The 26170-nt window shown below is 40.9% G+C and overlaps 3 protein-coding genes across 5 annotated transcripts in view; 1 reads left to right on the forward strand and 2 right to left on the reverse strand.

Annotated features, from left to right (window-relative positions):
• Nucleotides 1-96: 96 nt before the first annotated feature.
• pcolce2b (procollagen C-endopeptidase enhancer 2b) lies at nt 97-9501 on the reverse strand. Its single transcript, XM_061713732.1, has 9 exons — nt 9297-9501; nt 8941-9049; nt 8264-8519; nt 7405-7529; nt 7081-7217; nt 5066-5229; nt 4311-4394; nt 1529-1696; nt 97-1181 (listed from the first exon to the last, which is right to left on the reverse strand). The coding sequence occupies exons 1-9, from the start codon at nt 9425-9427 to the stop codon at nt 1051-1053; spliced, it is 1305 nt and encodes a 434-aa protein (XP_061569716.1). The 5' UTR covers nt 9428-9501; the 3' UTR covers nt 97-1050.
• Nucleotides 9502-12000: 2499 nt separating this feature from the next.
• On the forward strand, nt 12001-21205 carry u2surp (U2 snRNP-associated SURP domain containing). 3 transcript variants are annotated; one of them, XM_061713090.1, is made up of 26 exons: nt 12001-12053; nt 13599-13697; nt 13778-13892; nt 13989-14113; nt 14204-14274; nt 14396-14484; nt 14631-14666; nt 14776-14858; nt 15069-15234; nt 15331-15542; nt 15929-15972; nt 17599-17703; nt 17816-17882; nt 18002-18165; nt 18295-18457; nt 18541-18620; nt 18707-18794; nt 18886-19023; nt 19152-19341; nt 19455-19535; nt 19625-19676; nt 19784-19931; nt 20017-20127; nt 20208-20335; nt 20437-20634; nt 20726-21205. In XM_061713090.1, exons 1-26 carry the CDS (start codon nt 12012-12014, stop codon nt 20865-20867), a joined length of 2937 nt encoding a protein of 978 aa, XP_061569074.1. In that variant the 5' UTR covers nt 12001-12011; the 3' UTR covers nt 20868-21205. The 3 variants fall into 3 exon arrangements, with proteins under 3 accessions (XP_061569074.1, XP_061569075.1, XP_061569076.1); XM_061713091.1 differs by having other exon boundaries at nt 20461-20634; nt 20726-21204; XM_061713092.1 differs by lacking the exon at nt 14631-14666.
• Nucleotides 21206-21246: 41 nt separating this feature from the next.
• nphp3 (nephronophthisis 3) overlaps nt 21247-26170 on the reverse strand; it is a 37334-nt gene continuing 32410 nt past the window's right edge. The window contains exons 40-46 of the mRNA XM_061713095.1: nt 24729-24795; nt 23983-24068; nt 23819-23890; nt 23142-23296; nt 22938-23054; nt 22023-22132; nt 21247-21935 (exon numbers count right to left, since the gene is read on the reverse strand). Coding sequence (XP_061569079.1) covers nt 21821-21935; nt 22023-22132; nt 22938-23054; nt 23142-23296; nt 23819-23890; nt 23983-24068; nt 24729-24795 — 722 coding nt within the window. The 3' untranslated portion in view covers nt 21247-21820. The remainder of the gene's footprint in view (nt 21936-22022; nt 22133-22937; nt 23055-23141; nt 23297-23818; nt 23891-23982; nt 24069-24728; nt 24796-26170) is intronic.

A 26170-nucleotide genomic window follows, 5' to 3' on the forward strand; every position in this document is an offset into this window, starting at 1 on the left:
CTGACAATACATCCATGCCCCTGACGCACCACTGCAAATACCAGCGGGAACTTTCCCGTTTCCAGACTCCACATGCAGAGAGACGAGCACACGGGGGGGTGTTAAAGGAGTTTTATTTGGGAAGATGAAGACAATAAAATATAAATAATTTTCATATGAAAATAGCTTTTCTGCCTTTAAAACAGTAAGTCAGTGACGCTCTGATGGCGGAGCTTCGCATCCGTAACAAACTAAAGAAAAGAGCTTCAGCTACAAAGGTTTTCACATAAAATCAGAAAATTGCCTCGAAGGAATCGTGAACACATTAAATATTGCACTTTAATAACCACATTTAGAAAAACGTCCGGCCCTGCCCTTTAAAACGCAGCGCAGGACGTCGACAGCAGGTTTTACACCATCATATAAATAATAATTAGGCTTGTCAAATTAAAGATGATTCTGCCAGACGGGTATCTTTTTTTAAAGCATAAATCCCAGTCTTTATTCACATTTTATTCTGCAGCTTTAAAGAAAAAACTAAAAGGGAATGGATTAAGAGTGAAAGTATCACGATGTGATGTCACAACAGATGTGTACACCAAAAAAAAAAAAGATTGAGTCATGCTCTTCGATCAGCTACGATTTAAACCCCTGCTACGAGCGAGTGACAGGAATATGGCAAGGCAGGTAATAATCTGAGGACAGAAGTGGAAATTTTGACAAATATCTTTGTGATGATCAATTCAAAAGCAGGCCAACAGGCTGTTCTTTGTCACAGAAAATCGTCTCGAATCGCCCAGTGCCTTGTGTGTGTGTGCAAAAATATATAAATATAATCTGCAGCAAAAAATCTTAAGCACACAAACGTAAGTTCCACTTAATTAAATAAATCATGCATACTCTATGTTTTTCTACCTGGCAGCTAAGCGCCCAGCTTTGGTTTTGTTTCTGTGTTGTTTGTTCAGATGGAGCTTTTTGGGTTTGTTTTTTTTTCCCCTCTTCTTAATTGTTTCCATCTGCAGCTGAGCCTCGGGCGACCAGATCAGAGGAGATCCTCGGAGCTACTGGAGCTCAGCACTGCTTGTGTTTGAGAACATTAAGTCCTTTCTGGTTCTTTGTCTTGAAGGCCATAACAAAGTGGTGTGGGGCGATCTTCCCCTTGCCGTCGTCGTCCACCTGCCCCATGAAGATGTAGTTCATGCCTGGTGAGGTCACACAGAAAAAACCTGAATGCAGTGGCGGAACAGCAGAGACATTCAGGGAGGCAATATGAGAACTTGCACCTGGCAGGTCTGTATGCCGTATGTCTGCATGCATTCAAAGAAAACGTGTCGGTGTTCCGTTGACTGTTTGGACAGTGAGTTCTGCCGCTCACCTTTGGGATCGTTCGTTCGATTGTGACGGCGCGGCAGACGGGGCAAAACTCAGAGCCATTGATTGTTAGAAACAGTCAACCAGAAACTGGATGGTGATTATCATCATTTTAGATAATGACCCTTTTTTTGTGTGTTCATGCACGATTCAATTCCACCTGGGTGTGCACACTCACCTCTTCTAATAAACGGGCACTTTTTGCACAGGATAATGATCTTGGTGCTCATTGTTTTTCCCGCCTGCTGGATGGCCAGGTTCCCTTCTTTGTAGACGTTGATGATGGAGACGGTGGCATACATGCTTCCTCCTCTCATCACAGCGGTGATAACAGTCCCAGTTATTACTGCCAGATGAAGGAAAAACACAACAGTGTTATTAAACAAACAAAAAAACCTGAACGTACAGTAAGTTCTTTCTGAATTTAGTTGTTCACCAGAACAAACTATTACGTGAGTAACAAGTATGATCTTACTGTGCAGACTTTCCGGCTTTCATTTAAGTTAGTCACATCAAAATTGGAGGTAATGATTCATAATTACAACCCTTTTATATATCAAAACCTCTTATTAAGGAGCTCATGCGCCGATGAGCTTTTCATGAGCAGCTTTGAGCTTATTATTTCCTCAGCGATTAAGCATGTAAAAAGTGCTAGTATTGAATCCAAGTTTGAATTTGCATTTGAAGGCTGTTAAAGTCAAACCCCATTGTGAAACATTAACGTTGTGGATAATGGCAGGAACATTTACACTGGTAAAAAAGAAAAGAAAAGAAAAGAAAAAATCCCTTCATAAAGACTTCCTTGTTAAGAAAATGTCTCCACGTTTAGTATGAAGAGAAAGCTTCACAAGACAAAATGCAATACATTTCAGTACAAGGGCCATATTGATTAACCTCAAAAATAAAATGCACAAATTTGATCCTTTAACTACCACTGAGTTTGGGTCAACAGGGCCGAGCTTAAGCAGAGAGGCCCACACCTCCCTCGTCCTGTAACCACCTCCTTCAAGCCTTAATAGGGGAATACTGAGGCATTCCCAAGTCAATCAGAAGATGTTATCGTTCCAGCATGTCCTGGTCGGACATCCCCGAAACACCTGCCCATGGGGGCGTCTAGGAGGCATCCTAACCAGATCACCACACTTCCACTGGCTCCCCTAAATACAGAGGGGCAGCGACTTTACCTTGAATCTCTCCTGAATAACAGAACATCTCCCCCATCTCTGGAGGAGAGTCCATCCACCCGACAGAAGAAACATTGTCTCTAACATTCTCTCTCTAACCCTAACCCTACAGAAGAAACGTTCTCTTTCCAAGACTTTCCTTACATAAGTAAATAAACGAGTGAAACTAAGATGAAACTGTTCCAAGAATAATATAAAGAATGACTGCAGATGTGCTTGACAGCTCCTACAAAAAAAAACCTGTCACTGTCCAAACGCCTGGAAACATTCTGCAAGAAAATCTGTCATTTCCAACAAATCACATCCTGCGTGATTTTCATACATGCTAATAAAGCTCTAGATGAGTGGATCATCCGCTGCTTTGATGTCTTTCTGGTCAAGCCCAATCCAAACACTTCCACAATGGCTTCGGAAGTAAAACAACATGTTACAAACACATTTCAAGCAGATTATTGAGAAAAAGTGTTACAAGGCAACACTTGCAAAAAAATGTGGGACTTGTTTGTGAAATATATGATAGATCAGTAGGGAATTTATAGAGGGAAGCTTAATAACTAGGAAATCTGATGTTATGCCATAAATACCAATGAGGTAATATTGTGAACAATGAGGTTTATTTTCATTTTCATGTCTTTTAAGTTCAAATTAAAGTCGCTATGACTGACACTTGTGTTTATTTTTTCTTATAAACTCACAGAACATGCGCAGTTCCAGGCATGAGTCATCAGGTCAAGATAAATATGTGATTTCAAAACTCTGGAAACTGCAGGAGAAGTCTTTAGTTTTATTGTTTAAAAGTCTGCAGAGTTGCCACTTGAACCCAGGTCTTGTTCTGTCCACTTGTACTGAACAATATGAAAGATGTGCAGGGGGAAGTTTCAGTCATTTCCTGTTTAGTCTGAACAGGACTCTGAAAGTACAAAACACACGGCTGTGCTGCAACTGCAGGGCAGGAGCAGCAGGAGCAGCAGCAGCCGCAGCAGCAGCAGCAGCAGCAGGTGAGTGAGAGCGGAGGAAACCGCAGCTTGTCCAGCATGGACGGGATTCTTTTCACTGCTGGCACCAATATGTCTGGACTTCACATGGAGCCTGTTTCATTTCCTGACAAGAGATGAGAGCAGCCGGAGGACTGCTTGTTTCAGTCCTGTTATTGTACCCGTCGCTGCTGTCGAAACCACTGAGCTGCTTTCAAAACGTCCACGTGCACTGAACTGGATGGAACAAAACCAACATTCACGCGGACTGTTGATGAGACGGGCCGTTTTCAGATCGCTTCCCCACCACTTCTAACATTTTCTACGCTGCTTCTGCCACCACATCACACGGCGGGGCTTTTTCCACGCGTGAAGTAACGTAGTGTGCCGTTTTCTCGGTTACTGGGTGCCAGTCAAAGGCAACTCTTTGAAATGCCAGTCTGAAACATGCTGAGAGCAGAAAACTGAGGCCGAGACCTGAATCAACACGTTTATTTATTGCTAGTTTACCTACAGCTGCGTGAGAGAGGGAGCGTGTTTGCGTTAGAGGCCACTGGGCCCTACTGTGTACAGCCCCTCGGTTCCTGGGCAGCTACCAAGGAAATCTTTCAAACACACGACTGAAAATGAAAAGCGTGACAGATAGTGACACAAAACCGACTATAAACTGCTCATTAGAAGAGGTTTGGCCACGCTTTTACAATGATTTCAACAGTTGTGCAACACAACAAAAGCTGGAATCTGTGAAAAACAAAGAGTTCGTGACATGTACTTGGATATCAGAAAGCATTGATGATCTTACCAAAATTGCTGGAGCAGTAATTGCTCTCAAGCGTTCCTCGTCTTTTGCATTTCTGCTGACACAGGGCAACAGAGTACTTCAGAGCTGTGGACACACACACAAGCACACGCACACACACACACACACGATTCAATGTCTGTAATTTTGTCCGTGATTGATCCAGGCATGTACGTTATGGTTACATCTGCTTCTCTTGTGGTACACTTGCTGGGTATTATAAGTAACACAAGCCCAAATGAGTAGCTGTCAGCTCCAGAGACAAATAGCTGAATAGTGAGACCAGCGAACATCTGTTTTTTTCTCCGTTTCCCTTTCAGATTAGATAGTAAAGACTCCATAAAGGAATGAACTATGGCTAAAAGAAAATACGAGGGGACTGACTCAATGTTTTTGTCTTTGGAGAGGGAGAAGTCAGGGACGATAAGCCAGACGGAGAGCCGTGTCACACTATATGACATCATGGGGGAGGGTTGCCAAAATAGTCTTGTTATGGTGACTATCTATTGGTTGGAACTTTTCATTCAAGCTGTCAACTATTTGCAACTTGACATAAACAAATATCAGTTTCCTGTGTGGGTTGGATGAAGCTAATTGCAACCACATTCTTCTATTACTTAGTTATTCCTGCTCTTGGTCAGATCTGCTATCAGAGGATCCATAGCCCTCTTGTGTAGAAAGCAAAAGCAAAGTTAACACAAAGCCGGTATTTTAAAAACATACAGGTTTTATTTTGTAGGAATGGCGTTGCTGCTTACGTATGGGCCTGGTGGTGACGGGCTGTGGTGTGGTGCTGGGTGGTGAGGTGGTGGTGGGGAACTTCTTTGGTCTGAACTTATAGTGTCCGATAAAACCGTCTGCAGTCAGGCTGAGATCTGACAGGAACTGGATCAGGAGATGGTTCCCCTCTGAGAACACCGGCCTGGAGCGCGGGACAGGACAGAGAATGGAGGATCAACTGAGATGTACAACTTCATGTCATCACATCAGAAAAGGTCACGACTGTATGGAGAATGAAAAATAAAAACCCAGATACTGTATAATACAACAGTTCTTGAACTTACGTTGCTGCTGTACTCTACTGTCCCTTACTTTTCAACAACTTTTGCTTATTATTATTTTACCTCTTTTCTTATCATTTTATTTCATTTTATTTGTTATTTACTGTTCAATTATGTCTTGCATTTAAGCACTTTGAATTACCTTGTGTTGAATTGTGCTATACAAATAAACTTGCCTTGCCTTGCCTTACTTTGACTTCTGTTTTCCTCACAACATTTAAACATTAGTAAGAAGTAGGGGAAACTGCAGTTCATTCAATGACCACTAGGGGGTGAAAGCCTCACTTTAGCTACTTAGCATTTTCAAAGAACTTGACTACTGAGCTGTGATCAAGGACCTCAGAGAGCGTAATCGTTGTTGTTTTAAAGATCGTATGGCTGGTTGTGCTGTTAACTGAACTAAACGCCCACTAAGACGGCTCTGGATTGGCCTGGAAGGGTTTGAGGATGAAGCTCATCCGAGCAGCAGCAGTTGTTTTCATCCTGGAGGCTAAGCGAAGGATGTCCAGCCAGATGAGCTCTGACTCGTCAGTCGCTTGCCGGACCAGCCAGCTCCAGCTGACCTGGACCCTTCTGAACTTGTACAAACCCATCCATTAGCCAACGGTCAACCTTCAGACCTCGGCCAGGTGGGAGAGAAGGTTCTTTTTATGCGACCTCTTGTGACGACTGCAGGCAGACCATTGTAAGGTGAGGGGAATGCAAATTTCCATCGTCTTGCTGAAAAATGACAAACTTCTCTGATGAGAAGGATGTGATCTTCAAGGCAGCATATGTCTCTCTAAAATCTCATTGTTCTTCTCTATATTAAAGCTCCCATGACCTCTGTCAAGGACGCAGGAAACTGAAACTCCATGCCATTACAGAGCCTGGCTTCTGGACTTGTTGATTACAGTCTGGTTCAGAGCAGATCGTGACCTTTTCTTCCAAAAAAGAACACAATACGTGTTTCCACAGCGTGATGGCCCATCCCACAAGCCTCTGAGCCCAGAAATGTTGACACGGGCTCTGGACAAGGTCAACACAAGCCTTCTCTTTTTGCATTTGTGATTGTAGCTCAGTACTATAGTGTACACAGTTTTCTCGGACTAACAATTTCAACTGCCTCAGCGTTTGATGAATGACAGCGCTTAACGCAGTCCTGACCGAGGAATCACAGGAATCCTTTACACATTTAAATGTCTCTGTATCTGAGGAATCTTTATAATTAGAGAAATATGCAAATCCTTCTCCACGCTTAGTTTGGGAAAGATTTAAGACATGTTTACACTTATTTGTTGGCAAAGTTAAGACCATCTGCCCACATGTTCGATCTGAGACTCAACTATTCATAAATACTTGCATTAAAATCAGAATTACAATTGTCAGCTGTATGAAATAATATCTTTTTTAAAATTTCACCTCCTTACATAGACTTAATTGTCAGCGTACCAACAGTTCTTGGAACATGTTGTGGACCTGAAATTCAAAATGTACTGTATTGTAAGAAAAAAATAATCTGAGAAGAGAAAAAAAAAAAAAAAGTGAAATATCTTGGGTCTAAAAAGTAAATTAAGTCATAGTAATTTTCAGAATTGTCACATTATCATCATCATTGTTAATATTATTTGAACGTGCACTTCCCATATCATCTCAGTTTTTTCTGATTTGGGACTGGATGGACATTTTATTTGAAAAAAAAAAGTATCTGCTGCATGACAGAAATCACCTACGCTGGGGGGCTGTCTCCGCAGTATTTGCCGATCCTCTTTGCATCGTTTATTTCTGGACCGTTGAAAATGGACACGTGGTCATAGCGGCAGTAGTTATCTCGCTCCACATCAAACTTCTCAAATTTCACCTCAATGATCTGCAGCAAGAATAAAACGACAATAAATTCCGTTAAAAATGTAGACTTATACAACTAATAGATTTGGATCATGTCCCTCGAGCCATGGTAAAGTTCAGTTTATCCCTAAGTGACAACTACTTCTCCAACTACTGAAGCTCACTTATTGATCTGAAATAAAATACGTGAGTCCCATTAAGTATCTGACCTGATTCTTTGGTGCCACTATATGCCAGGAGCAGGTGACTCCAGCTGGATAGTCCTTGTCAGGCCAATTGGGCGTTTTGAAAGACCCACCGGGTTTGTCCAGTCTGCCCCCACAGTACTGATCTCCTGTGGGACCGACAACAGAAAAACAGCATTTCTGTTGATTGAAGAGCAGCAAACACACCATCAGTTTAACTGCACAAGCCATTTAGCTGCGAAACTGTTCCAGTTCTTTTGGACATGTACTTCGGGTGATGATACTTTTCATGGCATGACTGAAAAAAGACGTGCATTTTAGAACCGTGGCATGAAAATAGGCACTTTACAAATGGATGACATGTTGAAAAAATATGACAATGTTTGAAGATAACATGGCAACGGTCTCCAAGCTGCTTGAGGTTTGTGAGGGTTTGTCATGGTTCATTGACAATGCCCTTAGCAGATGTAAGCTTGTAGGGTACAAGAAACCAGCCATTAAAATTCCACGAAAACAGTGTATGGGAGTGCAGACAGGAAAAGGCTCGTTTAGGTCCCAGTGATGCTGTACTTTCAATTCAAATGATCCGAAGAAACATCAGTGAGAAATTCCACATCCTACTGTGAGGAGACTGAGATGCAGTCCTCTTTTGGCCCCCAAAGGTTCAATAGCTCTTAGAAAACAGATGTTTTGAATGTGATTTGTTGTATTATGCAATTGAAATAACATTTAGGGTTGTACTGTGTTTGTATTTTCATTTGAGCATTACAGAACAAATCTTGGGAAGTCAAAGATACTCTCTATGATGTCACTGTCCACCGCTACCTTGGGGTGAGCCAAGGACATGAACATACCAGGACCTTTGTCCCGGCTTCTTGCTTACCTCTCTCATGAGGGTGAGCAGCAGAGAAAACAGCAAGGAATCCGCTGCCAGCGGTGTTGGCATCAGATACCATCTGAAGGAGCATCTTGTTTGCCGTGGAAACAAGGGACCCGGGCTTGAAAGTCCCACAGAAGCGGCCGAGTCTCTGCCCATGGGCATGGCCACTGTAAACATCCACGTAGTCATAGCGACACAGGTTGTCATTCTCCAGATCAATAGTGCGGAATGACAGTACCACCACTCTGCCTTCAGGGACCTGTGAGCGAGATGAATGTGCTGTTTAAGACAATGTCATATTGTAATTACTGAGTAATATTATGTTACTTATGGCAAAGCTTTTGATGTGTATATATATATATATATATATATATATATATATATATATATATATATATATATATCCATATAAAACACACTTGTGAGCCAGGATATAAATGCAGCAGTCGCAATATAAGCTCCATTGCTTTGAAGTCAAGTCAAATCACAGAACCAGCCAACAAAATCTGCCTAAAGCCGACTGTGGCTGTAAAGAGGGATTTTCAGAGGGATTTTGATATTTAGGATTCAGACAAAGAATGTCAATGCCATTCTACCTTGCAGCTCTTTGTTGCATTCTTCACTGCAAATCAGTTTTGTCCTATATGGCTGTGTGGACATGTAAATAAGACAAGACTCACTGTGATCCTCCACAAACATTTGGTATTTGGGGGGTAAACTCCTGGGTATCCCTGGCTCCCGATCACTCCAGACTCCCCAGTGATGTTCCCTCCACATGTGAATGTTGGTCTGAGAGAGAGAGAGAAAAAAAAAATAGGCTACAACATGATGATGGTGTGTTTAAAAAAAGAAAATCTCTATTTACTCCTGGTTTTATTCCTCGCCATTGCGCAATATGCGTCCCAAGACAGCCCAGACTGCTAAATGTTCCTCTATAAAATCCTGTCTGGATCACCCCAGCCTCCAATAAAATCCTCGATTCCCCCAAAATAATCATTCAAATGAATGGATTGAGACAAGAGAAATAAAGATGTACCTCCGCTGGGACTGCGCACAGACTTCTGTCAGGAGCAGTAGAGTCCATGCGCAAAAAATACTGCATGCTCTCCACATTGTTGGATAAAGGGAACAGCTTCTGCTGCTCTCGCTCCGCAGCATGAATGACATTGCGCTCAGCAGCTGAGACGGAGGGGAAAAAGTACGCAGGAGTTCCTGCAGGGAGTTTGAGCAACTGCAAGCGCATGCACGTGAATATAGCGTTTGTTCAGTGCGGTAGGAGGGACGGAGCATGGAAAAAAAGGACGCCCTGCAGGGTATAAGGTCTCATATTCACTTCTTTCACCTGGTTCGTGAAAAGCAGATGTAGGTGGCATGAATAAACTTGACTGGAGAACTATTCCACGCCTGTCTTTACATTCCAATAAATGTATATGGATCTCAGTGGCTGCATGCAACAGAGACATGAGAAGGATGAAACTCAATGTAATGCTTTGCCAAAAGGAATGCACAGTTTATACCAGCTGAAACAGGCTGTCATTATAATTTAGAATGGGAAATTACCATCCCTTTTCAGGATATGATTGCTAGATGAGATACACTGACTGCAGACAGAATGAGAGCACCATCTGCTGGTGTTAATATACTATAAGCATCATCTCCATGTCTTTCACATCATAACTGAAATGACTGGATGCAGAACCTCGTCTGTGATGCAGCTGCTCAATTGAAATTCTCCTTTCTTTGACTGGCCTATATTTCATTTCATTTCAGTTTTACAGACCCACAGTTTTAGATTTCCTTTAAATAGCAATAATATAGGTTAAACCTCAAAATAAGCACAAAAGTAACGAGGATGTCTCAGGATAATTCAGTGTTTTACAAAGGGACTGTCTTTGGAGGTTGACAGTGTGTTGTATGTTATTATTTTTGGTAATCCTAAACTGATTTGATTGTCAGTGAAGCAAAAAAAAAAATACATTTTAAAAATGTTTTAGAAGTGGCTACAACCACACTTTTTCAGTATTTCAAATTATAATATCATAAATTAATATTTTATTGATCCCTGAAGGAGCTGGGATGGGCTCCAGCGGACTCCTGTGACCTTGTATAGGATTAATGGATATAGAAAAGGGATGGATGGATGGATGGATGATCCCTGATGGGAACATTAAGAGACTCTTTAGAGAAAAGATCAGGATGTCATAGCAACAGTACTAATCATACTGATATGAAAGAGTCTGGCAGCTGTGGGGACAAAGGTAGACAGGTGGACATCCTTCCTGCACTGATGGTGCAGCAGTCTTTGCTTATGATTCCCCACATTGTCTCATACAGAGTGTAAGAGGGGTTGCTCATGGTATTTGATGGCTTAGCAATCGTTTTTCTCTCATTGGTCCACTTCATCTCTATGTCCATCCTGTTTCTGTTTGTTTGTCCTTTTCTCTGATGCCACCACTCATGTATCATGAAAATGTCCTCAGGATACCCACACACTCCAAGGTCCCCAGTCCCCTTAAAAGAGCTGTAGGTGAATTTCAGAACTTGACTTTCTGGGGCAGGACATTGTTGTATTCTGACCAGTCCAGCTTGAAGTTTATCTGCACACCCAGGCATTTGTACACGTCAGCCCTTTCAATATCCACTTCCTGTATGTTCACCCTCAGCATCAGGATTTTTAAACTCTGTCAATCAGTTTCTCTGTGTTTGCTCAGCTATAACAAATAAATCGCTACCTTTCATTTTGTACAAAGGAAATGTTGTACAACTTGCAGAGTAGCAAAGCAGAACACTTAAAAATAATGCTTGGACATAGCAATAATATAAAGATTAAAAAGTAAATGTTTCCTTGCCAGGCAACAATTCCCTACACTTTATTCATGTTGACTTTTAGTCACCTTGAAAAACAGTCACGCAAGCTTTAAATAAATCTCACAAAATATAAATCACAAAAACACGAATGAATAAATAAGCAAGGCAAGGCAAAGCAAGTTTATTTGTATAGCATAATTCAACACAAGGTAATTCAAAGTGCTTTACATCAACATTAAAAGCGGTAAGACACAATGAAACAGTAAATAACAAATAAAATGAAATAAAATGGTAAGAAAAGAGGTAAAATAATAAAAAGCACAAGTTGTTAAAAATAAGGGCAGTAGAGTACAGCAGGTAAGTATTTATTTTAGGTGTCTGGGAGCTTCATAGGGAACTAACACAGATCAAGCATGTATTTTGGTCCAAGAGTCCAGTGTAAGGAAGTAAGTAAGTGTAAGGAAGTAAGTAAAGTCTATTTAGGCCTATATAGCACTTTTCACAGACATTTGTCACAAGGTGCTTTACAGAATAAAAAACAATTAAGAGCAATAAAATACATAGAGTATGATATAAAAGAAAAAAAACATAAAATAACTTAAAACAATTCAGTTTACATAAAGTGCTTTGTAGACCAGCAGTAGGATTTTAAACTCTATCCACTGGAAGCCAGGGTAGCTGTTTCATGACCGGTGTAATGTGGTCCAGTTCCCTGGTGTTTGTAAGGACTCTGTAGGACTAGGTATGAATATAATAAGACGACCAGTTAAATCCGTAAATTTGTGCTTTAAAAAAAAAACAACGTGTTTTCTCTCCAGCAGACTTAAAAACGTGGGTCTGCAGTCTAACCATCGCCGAGTCGGTATTTGACTGATCGCCCTGGAGTTTGGAGTTCGTCGCTATCATCTGATCGGTGATCGATTGTATCTGAGTTCCAGGAAAGATGGCGGACAAAACGCCTGGCTCCCAAAAAGCCAGCGCGAAGGTGAAACTCACTATTTGCTCTCGCTTTGGTCGAGTTGAGCTGCTATACGTGGACAGCCTTGTGAATTATAAGAAAGCTTGAATATTGACTCAGAAAGAAGCCGCATGGGAGCGGAGTTAGAGGTTTGCGCGACGACGTCAGCCACACTGCCCATTGTAGCTAAGCTAAGCTAACTCACCAGCGCGGTGGACGCGGGTATTAATGTTGTTACCGACCACGTGGTGCGTTATAGCTAGAATTTAGAACTGCTACTTTGATCTACGTGTGGGAAAGAGTAGAAATCGCAGTCTGTGTAGTTAAGAAACCCTCTCAACCGGGTTGGTTTATTCACTGTGGCCCCGGTTCTCATCGACCCGCCAGGCCCGTGTGTTCCTCTGTTATCTAACACAAAACTGCAAATGTGATTTAAAGCTTGACAGACGACAGCGTGAGCACTAACAGCAACGATGTGCAGTTTTAGACAGCGCCTCAGTCATCTGTCACTCTTTCACTACCTGGTTTTAAATGATTGGATCTGATCGACATAGTTCACGTTTTCTTGTTTAAATTATCTGAAGTTAAGCTGCATGAAACATCTGTTGAAAGATCTTTTCATTTGTCTATTTACTGTACAGTGAGTCAAATTCCCTGTATAGTTTGACATGACTTGGCCAAATAAACCTGATTCTGAATTCATGGTATTATGATATTCATAGCTATTTATTCCTTCTTATTTTTGTGATTTCAGTGTTTCCGCGGGGTTTTAAAAAGTGATAAATGAAAATTGCCAAATTTAAGGCCATTAAAAGTGTTAAATTCACTGTCAGAGGTATTTTTTTTTTTTTAAATTGGTATTATTTTTTACCTTTTACATTTTAAGCAGTCTATTTTATTGTCATTCACAAAGTGAAATAAATGTAAAACATCTGGTCAACATCAATGAGTCTATAAATCTGTTCTGTATAGTGTTCTATAGTTCAAAATCTGTATTAATGTTAAAACGTCCGTGATTAACACTTAATGTTGTGACAGTTTTTAAAAAAAATATGAAGGTAGTGAAAAAGGTATTAAATTTAACATAAGGATTGCTGTATAAACCCTGGATTTATATTTTGTGTGATTTATTTAAACCTTACGTGACTGTTTTTCAAGGTGAGTAAAAGTCAACATGAATAAAGTGTAGGGAATTGTTGCCTGGCAAGGAAACATTTAGTCTTTATATTACTGGTATGTCCAAGCATTATTTTAGGTGTTCTGCTTTGCTCCTCTGAACTCCAAACTCCAGGGAAATCAGTCTAATACAGACTCAGCGATGGTTGGACTGCAAGTCTGCAGGAGAGAAAACACGTTTTTTTTTTTTTTTTTTTTTTTTTTCAAAAGCACAAATTTACAGATTTAATACTTCTCATACTGTTGCACTATTCACTTTAAAAAAAATGTATATATATTAATAAGAGCTGTCATTTGTCTATTCACTGTACAGTGAGCGAAAATAACCGAGTAAAATTCCCTGTCTTGTTTGACCTGACTTGGCCTAATAAACATGATTCTGATTCTGATCTGCAGGCGCTGCTTGAGAGTAAACTGAAGTCATTCAGCATCGGAAAAATGGCAGTAGCCAAAAGGACCTTAAGCAAGAAGGAACAAGATGAAATAAAGAAAAAGGCAAGCATTGACGTCGCTCTCCATAACACTATATACATTATTGTGCTTATTATTAACTTACCTTGATTGCCTGTGTTCAGGAAGATGAGCGGGCAGCAGCAGAGATTTATGAGGAGTTTCTTGCTGCTTTTGAAGGAGGAGGAGAGGGCAAAGTCAAGGCCTTCGTTCGGGGTGGTATTGCAAATGCAACAAAAGGTACCATAATTACACAGTGGTTTCACTTGTTGGATTGTCCTATTAATTGGTTTTCCACTTATCTGCATTCTGAACAACGATTCTTTCTCTTTGTAGAGGAAGCAGCTGGTGATGAGAAAAGGGGAAAGCTGTACAAGCCCAAGTCGCGTTTTGAAACCCAGACAAAAAGCATCCTTCCTTTGGAGACCCCGCCGCAGTTTTTAGCATTGGACAAAAGACATGTGAGTGCTGTCAAAGTCATCATCTGCTATTATTGCTATACCATGTTTGTTTTTTTCTTTGCTAATAATATTTACTGCTCTGTATTTCAGTCGTCGAAAAAAACCAGTGATAAGGAAAAGAAGAAGAGCAACTTGGAGCTCTTTAAGGAAGAACTTAAACAGTATGTTTTGATACGCACATTTTTTTATTTTTTTCCTAAGGTTTTGGTTCAAAGATGCATAACATACAAAGCTGTAAAGAGTAGCTAAACTTGACTGTGATGTATGTTATTTTTTTTGCAGGATCCAGGAAGAAAGGGATGAAAGACATAAGATGAAAGGACGTGTTAGTCGCTTTGAACCGCTCCCTGGCATGGAGGGAAGACGCTCATGTGAGTGCATTTAAGTTGCATGATGGGCTTACATCTACTAACCCGGCCGGTAACGGCCTTGTCCGGCACGCCTTAATCCACTCCCACCTCCCCTTGTCCCTTTTTACCCTGAAACAAAATTTATACTGCTTTTCTGCTTCTTTTAGCGGATGGTTCTTCAAGAAGAAACCGTCCGTCCAGTGGTAATTTTGACTTAATATAGTGGCTGTGAATATCCTCAACTTGCAAAGAAAATCTGTTGTGGTATCAGACAGCAACAGGAAATTTCTCTTCTGCTTTCTGTGTCTGCAGTTTTGGATGATTGCGCACCAGGTTCCCACGATGTCGGAGACCCGTCCACTACTAACTTGTATCTTGGAAACATCAATCCACAGGTAGGTTGTTATGAAGAGCACAAAAATAATGTCTGACTTAACTTTGTTGTGAAAATAGTTTAACATGACCCTGTTGCCATGCCTCTGATGAATTTATGCCATGTAAATTGTGCTGCGCTTCTTAAATCTACCTTTTCAAGTTTTGCAAATGTTTGTCCACTGTGTGTATTATGTGTAATAATAAAATACCTTGTATGGTTTGTTTTATAGATGAACGAGGAGATGTTGTGTCAGGAGTTTGGCCGCTACGGCCCACTGGCCAGTGTGAAAATCATGTGGCCGAGGACGGATGAGGAGAGAGCCCGGGAGCGGAACTGCGGCTTTGTGGCTTTTATGAACAGGAGGGATGCTGAGCGGGCACTCAAAAACCTAAATGGTACTTCTCTCTTTTGAATAAAGAAACTTCATATTGGTTATCTTTGTAAGTCTTGCATGTGTATATAGACTGAGTGTATTTTTCCTCAAACTACAGGAAAGATGATCATGAACTTTGAGATGAAATTAGGATGGGGTAAAGGCGTACCCATTCCACCCCATCCCATCTATATCCCTCCTTCCATGATGGAGCACACACTACCACCGCCTCCCTCTGGCCTTCCCTTCAATTCACAGCCCCGGGAGAGGCTAAAGAATCCAAGTGCTCCCCTGCAACCTCCACCCAAAAACAAGGAGGAGTTCGAGAAGGTAACTTGATATGTCAGCCAAAGATTTTCATGGGATATGGCAGAGTTTTGTAAATGTATCTGGTACGTTAGCATTGGTAATGAGCGCAGGTTTTATTCCTAGTTTCTCTAAGTGATAGATTTATATTTTTTAATGAATGAGTTATACTAGCTAAACTGTTTGAAAGTGAGGTTTTGTTGAAATATTAGCCTTTGTTATACAGAGGTATTAATGGATAATGTGCTAAAGAATCAGGGGTTTTTGGCCTTTAGTAAAACTGACGGCAGTAAAGGAAAATTGTTGTCATTTTTTGCACCTTGAAATGCATTTTTATAAATTTTCACCTGTTGCCTTTTTTAACAATACTCACATTCTATGTTTATTATCTGATGTGACTTCATATACAGACTCTGTCGCAAGCCATAGTCAAAGTGGTTATCCCAACAGAAAGGTACATGTTTTTCTTTTTTCAAATTGGTGTACAAACTTAGAAAAAAACCATCCCATAATGAAGTTAAAAGCTTGATCAGTTGATCATTGCACGCTACAGGGGGCTGGTCAGTGTGGATGAGCAATGGTTGAGGCACTTGGACACTATTTTCATACTTGTATAGAGAAAAAAACTGAAAAGTTTTGTTTGTACCTTGTCGCTTTCACATCCCATCATTCGTTTTTTCCTCAGATATGTATCAAACATCATTATAAAGCTTATTTATTGCGCATTTTCAATACAAAGGTAATCATTTTAACAGTTCCACTCCATACAAAACATTTGTTTCTCAACTTTAGAGACATGTTACTCTTTGTCATACATGGCCTGCTGGTTTTAGAGCTGTAGTTGTAAATTGCTCTCTGGCCATTGCTCACTCAGACTGTCTCCCCCCTTGGCCTCTGTCACTATCAAAGGGCGCTCAGTAAATCTGGCTCCTCCCAACAAATCCAAACCTGCCAGCATTAGTCTTTATATGACCTTTGACATTGGCCTTGGTGAGCAGCACAAGCTGAACTGTCTGCAGCAGCGAGGGACCTGAAAAGCATCATGGGATGGATTGGGAAAGTATACAGAATTTTACCCCGTCATTGGTATGATCGGCTCCAATACAAGTAAATGTGATCTGTGTTGTCAAATGAAGACATCCTCTGTCTTGTTGGCCACTTTAGACTAATTGTATGCAGCCTGCACCACACATTTCCGTTAAAATTGTCACAGAAAAACTGTAGAGATCCCATTTGCACCTTTAGTCTGTACTGAGTCAAACTATCGGCCCTGTGTTTCAGGCCAAGGATCCTGGACTGTTTATTTTATTTTTTTTTATTTTTTCACCTTTATATATTAGTCAGGAGATGAGTTGGAATTGAAAGACATTGTAATTGTAATTTCTGTCAATACAGTGTCTTATCAATGTTCCTCACCCAGTTACCAAATGTGTACAGGTTCAGGTGTTTCCATTCCGGTGCAATTTCTAAGTAGGAAGATTTAACTGAGCGGGTTAAAGCAGTGCAATGTAATTAACAGCTGTTGCACTGCAGCCTTAATGAACCACAGGGGAGTCTGTAATAGTTGCACAAATAATATTTGTTAGTCTTTAAATAAATAGGAACGTTGTCACCAGATGTTATTTTATGATGTGATTTATTTATTTATTTTTTATTTCCTTTTTTTTTTGTTTACCATTATTGATTTGAGGCATCGACACTGTTAAGCTTAATTTATTCTTGGTTACTTGACCCTCTTTGACAGTTGTCTGTTAAATTGAACCTCATTGCATCCTTTAAGTGATCATTGGCAATTGTTAATTGTGACAAAGATGATGTAGGAGAAGTTGTCAAGATAACTTCTGCTATATTTATAATACATTTACTTTGGCAGTGCAACATTATATCGAAATGATCCGAAAACCTATAGTTCTATTCAACAGTATTTCATTTTTAGCCATGTTTTGGTGCATGATTCAAGGCAACTGTTCGAGGCGTCCAAGCACCAAGCGTAAATGAAGCCCTGATGATTAGGCTGGAAGTAGTGCTCAAGGGGCAGTCCAGTCTGAATCCGTTTGCTTTAACTGTGTTTTTCTTGTAGGAATTTGCTCTCTCTCATCCACCGCATGATCGAGTTTGTGGTGCGTGAAGGCCCAATGTTTGAAGCCATGATCATGAACAGAGAAATCAACAATCCCATGTACAGGTGTGTTTAGTTCTGTAATAGAAATGTTCTGCACTTTCTCCGTCAAGTAATCAAATGCGGATTATTGAGAGTTATCACGATAGTAATGTTTTTCTTCTCTTCTTTTTCGCAGATTTCTATTTGAGAACCAGAGCCCCGCGCATGTATACTACAGGTGGAAGCTCTACTCTATTCTCCAGGTAAGTTTCTCCATTGAAAATGACTCAGGTTGATTTATAAAATTTGAAGAAAATCTGTGTTTTGTGATTGAATTCCGGCAGGTTGTTTTGATATTGAAGGTATATTACATTTTTCTCAGGGTGAATCTACGGCCAAATGGCGGACAGAAGATTTTAGGATGTTTAAAAATGGCTCTTTGTGGCGTCCGCCGCCTCTAAATCCTTACCTCCATGGTCCTTACGACGACGGTGAGGAGGAGGAGGAAGAGGAGGAGGCCGGGAAGAAAGGCTGCTTGAAAGAAGAGTAAGCTTGTGTCCTCATCAACTTTTTATAAATTCTCCTGTATTCATGATCATAATTTATGAAACACGTGAGCCAGATGCACTGCAACGTTTATCTTTATTTCTCCATAACTGTGCTTCATGTCTGCAGGGAGCGGGACAAACTGGAGGAGATGCTTCGGGCTTTGACTCCCAGAAGGGGAGACATTGCGGAGGCTATGCTGTTTTGTCTGAGCCGCGCTGAAGCTGCTGAGGAGATTGTGGAGTGTATCACAGAGTCCCTCTCCATCTTAAAGACCCCTCTACCAAAGAAGGCACGGCTGAAACCTGTTGATACGGTCAACAAGAAACAATCCTCAAGAAACATCAACTCACACTTTGCTCTATAACGTTGCAGATTGCACGGTTATATCTCGTTTCGGATGTGCTGTACAACTCTTCTGCCAAAGTTGCCAATGCATCTTACTACAGAAAATAGTAAGTTACAATACATATAATTTACACTTATGTCTTGGACTAAATTATTTTTTTTCCTAATCAATTGCTTTTCCATTTTTTTTTAGTTTTGAGACAAAACTCTGCCAGATTTTCTCGGACCTCAATTCCACGTACAAGTCGATACAGGGCCACCTTCAGAGCGAGAACTTTAAGGTACCAAATCTTGCTCAGTAAACTTAACCAGTTGTATAATTTACATAGCAAGCTACTCAGCCCACGGTGATCTTTCTCTTTCCTTCTGTAGCAACGGGTGATGTCATGTTTCCGGGCATGGGAGGATTGGGCCGTGTATCCAGATCCCTTCCTTATCAAGCTGCAGAACATTTTCCTGGGTCTTGTTAATCTTTCTGCTGAGAAGGAGCCTATAGTTGTCCCTGTGGAGGTAAATGATGTAGCTTTGCTACTCTTACATCCTTCAAAGTGCTCAAATTAACACAATGTACAACTCACCATCTCCATAAAACTTTGGTTCAATCTGTTTGTACTTTATTTATTTTTTTCTTTTGTCAGCCTGAACCCGTAGAAGACATTGATGGCGCTCCGATCGGTGAGTTTGTAGACTGCACCCTGCTGGAGGACGTGGACGGGGTGCCCATCGATGCGATGCCCATTGATGGGGCGCCGATCGACGGAGCACTTTTGGATGACTTGGACGGAGTTCCCATCAAGCAAATGGAAGAAGATATAGATGGAATACCTTGTGAGTGATGCAGAGACTGAGAGTAAATTAGACATGGTTGTTTAGAGTTCTCTCTGCCCAGATGTCACAGTATTGTAGCTAAAATATATGTATTTTTTTTATGTTGATTCCAGTTGATCAGGTTAAAGAGGCGACATTTAAAGTGGCACCCTCGAAATGGGAAGCAGTGGACGAGGCAGAGTTGCAGGCTCAAGGTCAGATGGCAGAATATGCATTTGTTATATTAGGAAACCGTTTTGTTGCATGGAAAATGATTCTTACTCGGCTTCTGTTTTCTCATTAGCTGTGACAACCTCAAAATGGGAGATTTTTGAGCAGCCAGAAGAAGAAAAAAAGTAAGCGTGTTTTTATGTTCCTTTTTCTTTTAAACCATATTTTACGTATGTCTGTAAGGCCAGTTGTTTGTTCATTTATTCAAAATCTGTTTGGTGTCCTTGTGAAGAGTTGATGAGGACAGCGATGACGACGACCGGAGCCCTCGCTCAGACGATAATCAGAGCTACTCCAACCCCGTCAGAGACGACTCTGATGTGAAGACCAAGATGTCTGAAATGAATGAGGAGAAACGCAGCAAGCTCAGAGAGATTGAGGTACTCTATTATATTCTGCACGCATTAGCATGCCTCAGAGCATCTTTAGACAATTCTGCTGGATTTATTTGTACATTTCACACAGGTTAAAGTCATGAAGTTCCAGGATGAGCTAGAGTCTGGAAAAAGACCCAAGAAGCCCGGTCAAAGTCTCCAGGAGCAGGTGGAGCACTACAGGGACAAACTCTTACAAAAGGTATTGATTGGAGCCGTTTCCCACAGATATGTGTTGTTGGACTTCACAATGAGGTGACCTCTTGGGTGACTTGTCTCCAGGAAAAAGAAAAGGAAAAACTTGAACGGGAGAAAGAGAGGGAGAAGAAAGAAAAGGAGAAAGCTGAGGCCCGGTTGAAAGAACTAAAGAAGGAAAAGGAGAAAGACGACACGCCGACCAGAAAGGACAGGTGAGACGGCCATTTAGTCACAGTCTGGTGTCGTGTTTATTCACAAGAGAAGGTGCAGTTTAGGTTACAAGTGTGGGATTTTCTTCATGTCTCAATTCAAGGCGTTTACCTCTTGTGGCTGACAGGAAGCGGCATCACAGCGGGTCTCCCAGTCCAACGAGAAGCAGTAGACGAGGCCGGTCATCCTCACCACGCTCAGAAAGATCAGAACGCTCTGACCGATCTTATTCTAAAGACACATCTTCCCGCTCCTCACATAAAGACTCTCCTCGATCCAGCAACAAAAAGTCCTCCAAGAGGTAAAACTAGAAATTGTGTTAGAACCGAATCTAGTCATACTGGTATTCCTGGCGCTGTTTATTAATAAAGGTGATTTACTCGTCCCACTAGATCTCCATCATCACCTCGCACACCTAAACGATCTAGGAGATCGCGCTCCAGAACGCCCAAGAAGTCCACTAAGAAGACGTCCCGCTCCAGATCCAGGTCCCCACACCGATCTCACAAAAAGTCAAAGAAGAGCAAACACTGACATCTCTTCCACCGACCTCCTAACCAGCCTCTCCCATTCTCCGCACCACGGTGTATGAAAGAGCGATTTGGCAGCTGAAGATAAGTCCAAACGTTGACGTAAGAACAGCAAAGAGCGGAGGGTGTTGCATGGGTTTCCATCGAGTGTATCAAGTAGATGGGGCCATTGCTGTTTTATATTGTAAAAAGATAATGTGCTTGTGTGTCCTGATTCCCCATGACCTTCAAATGGAATTCATCTATGTGTTAGACCACACCATACAGAGTGTGACGACAAGTCTTACATTCATGCTGTCATTTTGTTTTTGTAGTTCACATTAAAAAGAATTCCTAATAAAGAAGTGTCATTTTTATGAAACAGCTGGCCGGAGCCCGAGTCATTTAAATAGTCTCAGCACAATATTTATTATCATTCACTATTCATTCATTTGGCTCGTGTAATATATTAAAGGCAGAAATTGACTTAAAATATATAGAAGGAAAAAAAAAAGGCAGGAAAGGCTCTTATTTCAGGTTACAGGATGATGAGTAAAACTACTCGCTGTAGTTCAGTCAAATGTATGGTCACCTGGAGTGTAAAACAGTTTAAAAGTCAAAAAACAAGGGGCCTGAAGATGAAATAAAACCCTGGTGTGTACACTAGGAGATGACTACTACAAATTACAGTATTAATATTGATGTTTTAATGAAAAATTATTAGTCACATTCAAGTTCTTAATGGTCACAGATGACATGTAAAACAGAAAAAGTAGTCACATGCAATTCCCTTTCTTCTGCTCACCTGTGACATCTGACAACGTTATCTGGACGGCAAGTTAATATCAACTTTTAAATCCCTAATTGTTAACCGTATTTAGAAGTAAATGGTCACTAAGCAACGTTTAAATCAAAGCAATGATGAATATGGTAAATGTCTTGTTATAGCTTATTAAGGCTGATGTGGGTAAGTGATCATTAAAGCTTAGCCTGTGCTCTCTTCAGCTGATCTTTCAGTTCCAGGGAGGCGATGGATGAGAGATGCACCTCATCAGGTCCGTCAGCGATGCGCAGAGTCCGAACATACGAGTACCTGGAGACAGACGAGGCTATTAGCATTTTAAAAGACCACTTTCAGACTTCTTATTCTTTGTGTGGGGTGGGAGAAAAGCAGACTTACATCTGTGCTAGCGGGAAGTCTCCAGACACCCCTGCACCCCCATGTACCTGAATGGCATAGTCCACCACCTTACAGGCCATTCTGGCCGCTGCCACTTTGATCATAGCAATCTGAGGAGCAGGAACAGTGATGAGTAGCAAAGATCTGACACCACAGATGTGTGGAGACGGGCTGTTCGATTTTGCCCAAAAATAAAATCTCGATTTTTTTCTCTCAAAATCCGATTTTCGATTACGATTATTTTGTGAATTGACAAAAGGCAAAGAAATGATTTCAAATATGCTGTTTTTTTATTGAACATTTGCCCCATTGGGCTTTAAGTGCAAACTTTGCTCTTATTAAACCAAAAATGAATGAATAAAGTGCAAAACTCTGTAAAATAAGTTGAAAAAAAGTTTTAAAAATATAATAAAATATAAAGTTTTATCTCTGAAAAAAAAAATCAGCACTTGCAAACATACAGTAAGTTATATTTCCAATTAAATAAAACAAGACATTTTCTAATTAAACTAAACTGGGTCTTTGCATGCTAAATAATAATGCAACCCATGAAGGAGGTAGAGGTGTGTAATGTCAGTCATTACATTTGCTATTCACATTTGCAAGTTTTTTGCAAGGAACACGAGCCGGTCTACCGCATCTGGCTTGAGGGATGCCCGGTGGCATGTTACAACGCCCCCTCCTACACTAAAGAGCCTCTCCGATGGGGCACTTGTCGCAGGTATTGAGAGGTATTTCCATCAATTATTAATATGGTATCAATCATTTTACGATTTTCACGTTTTAACATCGTTCTAATTACATATTCGCGATTACGATTTAAAATCTATTAATCGAACAGCCCTATGTGGAGTATTACATTATTGTTGTGTTTGTAATTGGAACATGGCAAATAATTATTTTAAAGCGCTTTACCTGCTTGCGAGCAGCCCGGCTACCCAGAGTGTCGAGGGCTTGAGCAGCGTGGAGGGTCAGCAAGCGTGTCTGCTCTATCAGAAGACGGCACTCTGCGATCCAGTGAGCAATCACTTCCTAAGACGCAGGAGAAAGGGAGTCTGAAACACGTCTCCACTAGGTGTCAACAGCAGGAGCAAGATTTCAGAGCCAAAGGAATCTCACATGCTGGTACAGTTTTTTCCCAAACGTGTGCCTGGAAGCGGCCCGCTGGCACAGCATCTCCAGCGCCAGCTCTGCTGCGCCGACGGCTCTCATGCAGTGGTGGAGCCGCCCGGGTCCGAGCCGCCGCTGTGCAATCTCAAACCCCCTCCCTTCTCCTGGAGGGAAACGCAGCAGGAAACAAACCAGAGACAAGACACAGATGTAAGCCATCACAGAAAAGGAAAGATTATTCAACCCACAAGAATTGGGGGTAACATGCAAATAAATTGAAATGTATTTTAACTTGGCTGTATCTGCAATATGAGCCACAAGGACTTAATTTTTTTTTTTTTTTTAAATCAACCTCATTTGGTTTTTGCATTTCAGGCTTTCTGCACGTTCTGCAAAATAAAATATGTAGTTAAACTGTGCCAAGTTCCTATTAATCAATCATTTTAATGATAGTGTGCACCGCAGCAGAGGAAATATGTCCAATTAAATTATCATGATTATAATTACATAATTACATGTTTACATAGTGCCCTTTTGAAAACGATATTTTTTATTTAACCTCTTTACTTAGGATTACATTTTCTGATTTGTGGTTCTGATTTAATTCATGAAACCATTAAACCAGAACCACTTTCACGTCCAAACAAGTGTCTTAACAGTGTAATGGATATAGAAGCAGCTTTTACCCAGAATGATGTTGGATGCAGGGACGCGCACATTTTCAAAGTGCACCTCAAAGTGTCCACCGTGGATGGCATCTGATGATCTCAGTAACAAGGGAAATAGGAAATTAGCTCATGAAAAAAAAAAGGAGAAATGAAGTTGTGACCCCCGGCCGGCAGGATCCTACCGTCCTGCCCGAACACGGTGATGGGCCTGACGAGCTTCACACCCGGCGTGTCCATCGGTACCAGGATCATGCTGTGCCGGGAAAACCTGAGAGACAAGTTCACAACCCAAGCTCTGATGTAACGTCACATTCAGACCACAGCAGTCATTTTGGCAAGATGTTTGTAAACATAACACATTTTACAGCAATCATTTCATTTGAGAAAGTACAGCCCAGTCCACACACAACCAGCTTAATAAAGCTGGGTGTGTCCAAACCGGGAAACATGCATTACATATCTTGGGAGTGGCTGTTGTTTCCTTTTCTTCGTTAATTCCCTTTACACTTGTAACTGATGAATTATGTGTAAGTTAGTACGTAAAAATATTAGATTGATACATTCTTCTACTGGACTGAAATCTGCAGGCTGATTAGTAGGATTGGTGTCAGAGGAAACTGTGACTTCATGCAGGGACGCACACAGTGACCCCAGACAAAGTTCATTCATGTCATCACAACAGTACTGAGGAAGTTAATGGGGAAAATAACTTCTAAAGTAAAGTCCAAAGGTACAAAAACAACCAGATACAATTCATTTTGAAGATAAAGAGTCAAGTAAAAAGTAAAAATCCTGAAGTCGTAAAAGCTGACATCAGAGGTCTCAGTTCTTGCTCAAGTCCAGGAAAGAAAAAAGAAAAAGAAAAGAAAAACTCCATGAGTGGAAACAAACAACCACCCACCCCTCAGGAGAGGAGCGCTGCACTGACCTGCCTCCCTCCTCAGAGCTGCTCCTGCACATCACAATGGACACTTTACACTGGGGGTTCCCTGCACCTGCACAGACAAAGAGACAATCCTGGGGCTGATTGGTATTCGTGCTCAGTGGCTGAGCGCTGGTGCAGGACACAATGGAGCAGAGAGCTTTTCACAGACTGTCTGTGTCCTTCACCATCCCGTGACCTGGATATCGGAAATTCTAAAGCAGTGGGAGTGGAGATAAATAAATAAAAAAAATCGGAAACAGTGGGAGTAGTTGCCTGGAAGTACTGAAGTGTGGATGGAGCTGGTGACAGAATAATGTCACGACGGCAGAAATAAGAAAGCCACAAGTTGATTTAAGTTTCCGGAGTTAGATTCTTCCTACGGAGCACGTCTGTTGGACATTAAGGCAAAAATGCTATTTTTGTTCTGTTCTATTGTTTGGGAGACATACAAATACAAATACACACACACACACACACACACACACACACACACACACACACACACACCCACACATATATGTGTGTGTGTGTATGTATTCGTGTACATTTTCTTGACAAAACAGCCACTAGAGGGCAATATCATATAGATATATATGTTCTTTTAATATGACATAATACATTGTTAAAGCCAATGAAAATGAAGAAGTTAGGTTTTATGAATAATAACCAAAAAAGAATGCCTGATACAAATGAAACAGAAGACACAAAATCTAAAACACAGGTCATCTGTAAATTACAAAAAAAATTAAAATAAAATGCAAACCATGTCTCAATCTCCTTCAAGCATTAAAAGTACCCTGATGGTTTCCAGTGTGTCAACTAACCACTTTACCTGGCAGACTGTATCCCAGAATGCAAGGTGCCACTCAAGGGTGAGCCTGTCAAAGAGGTCACATGAGCCACTTCTCATTCAGTTCAGTTTTTGGACTTATCTAAAGTAAATGAGATATTATTGAAAAGTCAAAAAACATTGGATTGTACCAAAGATTAGAGGGGCTGTGTGTTCATGAGGACAGTCTTCAGCTACGCGTCGTGATGTCGCCGGCATGGGGAAACGCTGATACAGCATGGATAGGGTTCAGATACATATTCATACTGTTCTTATTTGGACAACAAAAGGTTCTCAACAGTGTGCAGAGACTTTGGCATACTTGCTTTGTCATTACATTTTCTCTGGTTGATGACTTTCACACCCCAGATGTTATTTTTTCTGCACATCTGGACTTTTTATAGTTGGAAATAAAATTGATCTCTCAAAGGCGATGATAAATTTAACCAATCAGAATACACTTAAACTCCAAAAATCATAAAAGACTCAGACATCGTCTTGTTTAAGGAAGGTTACTTGTGATATTTTCTTTCTTGTCCGATAGTAACTACAAACTGCTTTTAAGGTACAAAGAGTGCAAAGTTAATGTAATATCCTATAGAAATGACAAAAATGG

This window comes from Cololabis saira, chromosome 22 (assembly GCF_033807715.1).
Source record: "Cololabis saira isolate AMF1-May2022 chromosome 22, fColSai1.1, whole genome shotgun sequence".
Taxonomy (NCBI): domain Eukaryota; kingdom Metazoa; phylum Chordata; class Actinopteri; order Beloniformes; family Belonidae; genus Cololabis; species Cololabis saira.

Excerpts from the sequence above, each read along its gene's own strand:
- pcolce2b (XM_061713732.1), bottom strand. The coding sequence starts at position 9,427 with ATGTCATTCATGCTGCGGAGCGAGAGCAGCAGAAGCTGTTCCCTTTAT. Across the intron at positions 4,395-5,065 it reads CGTCACCACCAGGCCCATAC|CTCTGAAGTACTCTGTTGCC; the intron begins GTAAGCAGCAAC and ends GTGTGTCCACAG. Across the intron at positions 1,182-1,528 it reads GTGCCCGTTTATTAGAAGAG|GCATGAACTACATCTTCATG; the intron begins GTGAGTGTGCAC and ends TGACCTCACCAG.
- u2surp (XM_061713090.1), top strand. The coding sequence starts at position 12,012 with ATGGCGGACAAAACGCCTGGCTCCCAAAAAGCCAGCGCGAAG. Across the intron at positions 14,275-14,395 it reads TTTAAGGAAGAACTTAAACA|GATCCAGGAAGAAAGGGATG; the intron begins GTATGTTTTGAT and ends TTTTTTTTGCAG. Across the intron at positions 14,859-15,068 it reads TTGGAAACATCAATCCACAG|ATGAACGAGGAGATGTTGTG; the intron begins GTAGGTTGTTAT and ends TTTGTTTTATAG.